At 23.1% G+C, this 6,959-nt stretch overlaps 1 protein-coding gene across 3 annotated transcripts; it reads right to left on the reverse strand.

Annotated features, from left to right (window-relative positions):
* Positions 1-2,536: 2,536 nt before the first annotated feature.
* Positions 2,537-6,609, reverse strand: LOC128669004 (uncharacterized). 3 transcript variants are annotated; one of them, XR_008404555.1, is made up of 3 exons: positions 6,243-6,609; positions 4,029-5,577; positions 2,537-3,403 (listed from the first exon to the last, which is right to left on the reverse strand). XR_008404555.1 is itself a non-coding variant. In XM_053742993.1 (2 exons), exons 1-2 carry the CDS (start codon positions 4,486-4,488, stop codon positions 3,378-3,380), a joined length of 486 nt encoding a protein of 161 aa, XP_053598968.1. In that variant the 5' UTR covers positions 4,489-5,695; the 3' UTR covers positions 2,541-3,377. The 3 variants fall into 3 exon arrangements, 1 of the variants encoding a protein (XP_053598968.1); XR_008404554.1 differs by lacking the exon at positions 6,243-6,609 and having other exon boundaries at positions 4,029-5,695; XM_053742993.1 differs by lacking the exon at positions 6,243-6,609 and having other exon boundaries at positions 2,541-3,403; positions 4,029-5,695.
* Between the last annotated feature and the right edge of the window lie 350 nt (positions 6,610-6,959).

The raw sequence follows: 6,959 nt of genomic DNA on the forward strand, positions 1-6,959 counted from the left end.
GTTCTGGGAGGCCGTTATCACTTCCAGTGGCACCCTTAAAAAGGTAATTTAAGGACGAGCAGAGTAACAGCTGAGCCCTGTTATAACAATTCTTCATTATGGAACTACAGAGTTTGCGTGATTTGGTCTGTTACGTCAAAATAACACATATTAAGAGTAGCGCTCCTGTTTAGCCTTCGCCTACCGAAATAACAGGGACGGAGCTATAAGGATGACTGTTTATTTAAAATTAAAAGAAAATAAAAATAAAAATATTTTGTTGTCTAAGAGATAAATTAAAATAATAAAAATTAAGTAAAATAAAATTTAATTAATTAAGTGAAATAATAAAAGCAAAATTAAAACAACTTCCAAATTTATTTAAATCAAAATAATTATTTAAAAATTATTACAAACAAAATTTAGTTTACATTAGACAATTAAATGCAATTTACAATTTTACATTTTCTTAAAATGGTTTAACTCTCGATTTCATTTGTTATTTAATTTATTTAAAATCAATCAATTATTATTTAAATATTCATTCAATTAAATTGTTACCTTGATTTATTTGATGATTATTATTGTTATTAATAATTATTTATTTGATTTTTTTTTTTTTATTTGTTATTCTTCCTTCTTAACTCTTGATAATTGATGAAATATTATCAATATCGAATTTTAATTATTGAATGAATTATATTTAAATAATTCAACTTGAACTTGATAATTGATGGAATATTTATCAAATTATTTTTTTTTATTTTAAAAAGAATTATTACTTTTAATAATTCAATAATTATTTAAAAATATTCTGAATTATATTTTCATAATTCAGTTTATAAATATTTAAATCATATTACAATGATTTAATAAAATTAAGGACCTTGCCTTTAAATAATTAAAATTTCGTCAATGACGAATGAGTTCACTCAGGAAACTGAAATTTTTTTCGATTTCCAGAAGAGCTGTTACCAGGTAGTAACATCTCTTCCAATAATTATTTATTTATACCAATTATTTTATTGGTTATAATTAAATCAATAGTTTTTTATAATTATTATTTATATATATATATTTTTTTCATGACTTCCAATGCAGTTAGCAACATACGCATAAAGCATTGGAGTCGAATTCAAAAATTAATATTTATTGATTCTTATTTTTTTTTTTTATTGTAATAAATTCATTTTATTATTTAAACATTTTATATTTTATTATGTTTTAATTATTAATAACGTTGTTTATTTATAATTTTTCTATCAATATTTTATCATTTTTGAATTTTATTTCATACTTTACAATAATATTCTTTTCATATTTCATAATTCATTTCATTTTTAATTATTTATTATCATTATTTATTCATTCATGTAATTTCATTAATTCATTTCATTATTTCTCTTTATTATTTCATTTTTTATAATTTCAATATTTCTTTTATTCAACATTAATTTAATTATCAATAAATTTCATTATTTATTAATAATAAACAAATATAAAAATTTGAATTTATATTCAAATTTATAATCAACATTTATTTTTTTATTTTTTAACTTTTTTATTTATTCATAATCATTCAATAATAACTTTACATAAATAAAAATAATTTGAATTTAAAAATCATCAGCCGAAATAATGGCTGGAAGTCATTTGCAAATTAATTTATTCATTTATAGCCAGATGGCATAACATGTATGATTTTTAATAAGTTGATTGACAGTAAGAATACGACGTCGTGACGTCACACCCCCACTGTTAGTCATTTGTCATATATTTCAATATATGACAAATTTAAAAAAAATTGTATGTATGTGTGTATATGTATATTTTTTAATTATTGTTAATTCATAATTAAAATATACGCATATTATTTTATTATTATTACTATTATTTTTGAATATTTATTTATTATTTTTGAATAAGAATTGTATATCTCATATTTCACGTCTATTATTTCTATTTTTTTTTTTTTTATTTAGCATGTCTCTTTTTTTTTTTTAATAATAAAAAAAAATTATTTTTATAAATAAGGATATATATATTTTTCTTTAATTTAATTAAATTTATACTTACTTTTTCGTAATTTCATAATTTTTCTTATTATATTTTTTTTTTAATTTGATTTTTATCAGTTACTTATCAATTTTTTTATAAAAACAAAATTATTATTATTATTTTTTTTTTTAAATTATATTATACTTACTCTCTCTTACATAAATAATCAGAACTGAAATAGATTTAATTGTTGTTTTTTTTTTTTTTTTTAAATATTGTTTTCTCTTCTTTTTTTTTTGAATGAGAATAGGTTTCTTTTTTTTAAAAAAAAAAAAAAAAAAAATTTTTATCTGTCGTTATTTTATTATTTCTACATAAAATTATTGTATTGTTTAACATATTCCCTTTTTTTTTTACATAAAACAATTTTTGTTACTACATTTTTTTTTTTTTTTGAATATAAGAAAGATTAAAGTAAATACCTAAATTAAAATATTTATAATGAAGTAGTATATAAGATATTCAAATAATAATAAAACAAATTTTACGAAATGATTGATTCATTTCTTCATTTTTTAAAAAAAAGGTAACTTAAAAAAAAAATTTATTTAATTATTTTCACCCCATGGTTCATCAACATACAAAAATACTTTAGCAAATAATTCTTCTTCTTTCCACAAAAACAATTGCTTGCAAAGATCGCAATTTTTTGCTGGCTGGGCTTTAAGCAAAACTTCCCCACAGTGGTTACAATTTTTTAATTTAATAATAATTTAGAATATTAATAAAAGTTTAGCAATATATATTTTTATGTCAATAATTAATTATTATTTTTCCTATTATTATTATTTTTTTTTTCTTTTGTTTTTTATTTTTATACTCTTTCTCTCTCTTTTTTTTATTTTTCTTTTTCCTTTTATTTCTCTTATATAAATATATATATACTTATTTATTAACAATATTAATAACAATGATATTTATATTTTTTTTTTTTTAACAGGCTAAATTACACATAAATATCGATAAAATATTTATTTTCTAAAATGTCACGATAATTTACCCAATTATTTGCACAATCTTTACAAATATATCCCGGTTTTTGATTTATTAACACTTCACCACACTTAATACAATCTCCCGAAATTTTATACGGATATAAACGATGCCAGTTTTGATTGCAATATTTAAATCTTTTCATAAAAATCATTGGACAGTCTTTTAAACAGTTTTCGCACATAGATGCGTTATCAAAGTCATTATGATAAAATTCTTTTACTATTTCCCTTGGCATGGTACAATATGATGTTATCAAACTTGCATAAAATTTTAAATTTCTTCCAGGAATTCTTGTATGTGGAATTCCATATAATGCATCTAATTCTTCATCTTCTTTCATCTGCTTAAGTACTCCGGCAGGAATTTTCATCTGTAATAATACTTTTAATTTAAGTATCATTACTAAAATTATATATAAAAAAAAAAAAAATTAAAATTTTGAAATTTGTTAGTTGTAAGTTGTTAGTAATTTTATAATTGAAATTACGATAAACGGAACATGCTGGTTGTTTTTTGAATAATTCTTGCTCCATTATTTTCTTCTTGACTTGCTGGTAAAATTGGATAAATTTTTTCATCTGCTGATGGGGCTGATGGTTCAGTATTTTCATTTATTGTTTGAATTTCTTGATTTTGTGTTGGTTGTTAAATTATAACTAATTCAACATTTTCGTCGTTGCTTGAATTTGTATTATTATTAATACTTTTATGAATATTATTTATGTTATTTTCTTGTGCTCTTATTAAAATAAAATTAGTACAAGCATCCCAAAATGATAGACACATATAAAAAGAGCATCCATAAGATTTTCGACTTTGAAAAGCATGAAGTAATGTGTCAAATGAAAATTTTACTAGTCTTATAATCATAATTATACTAAATATTCCTGCACTTGCAGATCCAAAGACTACAAATATTCCCCTTGTTTTTTCCCATGCTAAATCAGCTAATTTTTGTAAAGCATTAGTATCAAATAAATTTAATATTGATTCACCTTGATTTGCAAAATTCAAAACATCCATTCCTCTAGCAATATTACTTAAAATCGCTGGTTTTTCCACTGGAGACATAATTCTATGTCTTAATTTGTCGAGATCTTGTTCAGAATAAATTCCGCTTGTAGCTAAGAATTTTGGAGAAGTATATTTCCATGTTGGTTTAGTTAATGGTTGAATTTTATTTGGTGGTAAAACTTCAACTGGATTAGGTGTAAATTTATACCATGATCCATCTATTAAAAATAAAGGTGGAAAAAGTGGATTGCAATCAATCTGAGTTCCTTTTCTTACTAAAATTCTTGTCTTTGGAGTTAAAAAGTAACTGTCATTTGCTATTTTCACTGGTAATTCGTTATAACACTCTGTTCTTGGGTAAACTGATACTTCAACAGGTATGCACTTAACAACATTTATCGATTCACCTGACATTATAGCTATATAACCTGGTCCTTTCATATAATTGTAAGCAAACTCGTCTGGTTTACTTGACGCAATTGATAACTAATTTTTTAAAGTATTACGTTCTAACATACAACGATGAATTAATACATCATAATATAATTGTTTAATTTGTTTTTGTATAAATTTTTCTACGTATACAAACTTAGAATTAATATATGCAAATAAATCTAAATTTTCTATTGATATTTTATTACTTAACATTAAATCATTCTTTGATGTTTCAAAGATAAATAATTTTGGATGTTCAGTTCTGATTATTTTATAACCACAAATAATTCCAATATTTGTGGTGGTTAATGCAAATGTTATTCCATTTGATTCTAAAGAATAAACAATTTCATGCTTATCTGAATTTTTCTCAGATGTTTTATTTACTTTACCCGTATATAAAACCCCGAAATTTTGAAAATCACATTTGTGTGATGGAATATAGTCCCAAAAAGTATAACCTTCCTCTAAATCTAAACAAGATAAATCAGATAAAGTACACGTTAAACCTGATTTTAAATAAACTTTATCATTTTCATATATAACTTCCGCGAAATATTCTTGTATTGTTATTTTTAAAACCCCTTGAGCGACAATACTACTCCAACTTCCATAAAAATCTGAATAACTTCCCCCTTTACACGTCCCATCATTACCGATTGATCCTGCGAGTGTTGCACCACGCGTAGTTGTACTATTAATTTTTAAATCAGTTATAAATAACGTACCGAATCTATATGAACCCGATTTATGAATATCTAAACATCTTTCTTTTGAAATTTCTTCAATATATTCCATATGTCCACTATGTACGACTGACATATGAGAATAAGCCCCGCAATAATAAATATTTCGATCTACTTCAATTTTACATTGAATAACTTTTGTCAAAGAATATTCTTTTAATTGTAATAATTGAATAAATCGTTCTGTTGTATTTATTTCTTTAGGATGAATATCACAATCTCCCACCTCTGTAATTGAAATTGTAGTTGAATTTGATGAAAATCTTTCGCAATCATACCCAATTATTCCATTCACTGATGATGACCATAATAAAATAAAATAAATCGCAAAAGTGATATTGATAATCATCTGTAAACATAAATTAATTAGAATTTTCTTCATCACTATTTTTCTTTTGTTTTCGTGTTTTTTTAATTGGTGTAATTTCTGGATTTATGAATGAATATCTCAATCCTACCAAAAACAGATTCTCTGTATAACATCGCGCCAAGTACACGTTTAAAAATTTTTACAAATAAGAAAAAATTATTATTGACAAAAAAAATAAATCAAATCGAAAAAATACCAAGTACCTAGTATGATGCAAAATCATAACAAACATTTTCATAGAATTTCAAAAAAAAATTGTATAACAAAATTTCGATGTACTTAGTGTGCGTTACTACATGTACTCAAGCAAAATTAATTTCTAATAAAATCAAACATGTTTTTTTTTACTCTTTTGTAAACACACCAAGTACATTGAAATTTTGTTATACAATTTTTTTTTTAAATTTTATGAAAATGTTTGTTATGATTTTGCATCATACTAGGTACTTGGTATTTTTTCGATTTGATTTATTTTTTTTGTAAAAAATAATTTTTTCTTATTTGTAAAAAATTTTAAACGTGTACTTGGCGCGATGTTATACAGAGAATCTGTTTTTGGTAGGATTTGTTTTCTTTTTTCGTGTTGATTGTGAATATTATCAGAAATCGCTTAATGAAGTTGTATATTTGAGCTCCAACTTAACTCCTCATTATATACCAACTCAATATAAACCGATCCGATTTATTTCAATTGCAATCGTTTGTTGGTCGTTTGTCGATCAATGTTGACCTATCAAAGTTGTTTGAGGGTTAATTGCTTAATTATGAAAAAGTAAATAGAAATTAACCTTTAATTTTTTTCATTGAACCCCTCTATTTCGATATTTTTTTTATTTTTTCATTTAAATTGCTAGGAAACCGTTTGTCGGTGATTGTTGGTGAAAACAAATAAAACAGTAATTTATTTATAACAAAAATGTAATTAAAAAACTAGAATTTCCATTAGTAGTCTTCAATAAATAATATTTTTTTTTGTATAATGATATTTTGTTTTTGTATAATGATATTAAATCTTCCGTTAAAAAATTAACTTAAAAAATAATTATTTGTTTCCATTGATTAAAAACCTGATTTCCAAATTTCGCCAATAAGGTATTGACAGGTAGCGCCACAATGTTGTTAGATGTATGAAATTACGCTAAAAGCCACTTTAGATTAAAACTGACAGTAATTTAACAATTGAAATTATCAAAATGTGCTGCTTGAATTGGCCGACAATATGATAGCGAAACTTGAAAATAAAATTAGCGGTTAATTTTTTTTTTAATTTAGAGGTTACTTTTTTTTACTAGAAAAAAACCCTAATAAAAGTTCCCATGAAATTTTTGTCAACTGTCTGTCAGCTCCCTTAAGTTGGCGGG

This window comes from Microplitis demolitor, chromosome 2 (assembly GCF_026212275.2).
Source record: "Microplitis demolitor isolate Queensland-Clemson2020A chromosome 2, iyMicDemo2.1a, whole genome shotgun sequence".
NCBI classification, from domain to species: Eukaryota; Metazoa; Arthropoda; class Insecta; order Hymenoptera; family Braconidae; genus Microplitis; species Microplitis demolitor.

Coding starts and splice junctions, on each gene's coding strand:
- LOC128669004 (XM_053742993.1), bottom strand. CDS start 4,488: ATGAAAGGACCAGGTTATATAGCTATAATGTCAGGTGAATCGATAAAT. Junction 3,404..4,028: donor TTTGAATTTTGCAAATCAAG/GTGAATCAATAT, acceptor GTATTATTACAG/ATGAAAATTCCTGCCGGAGT.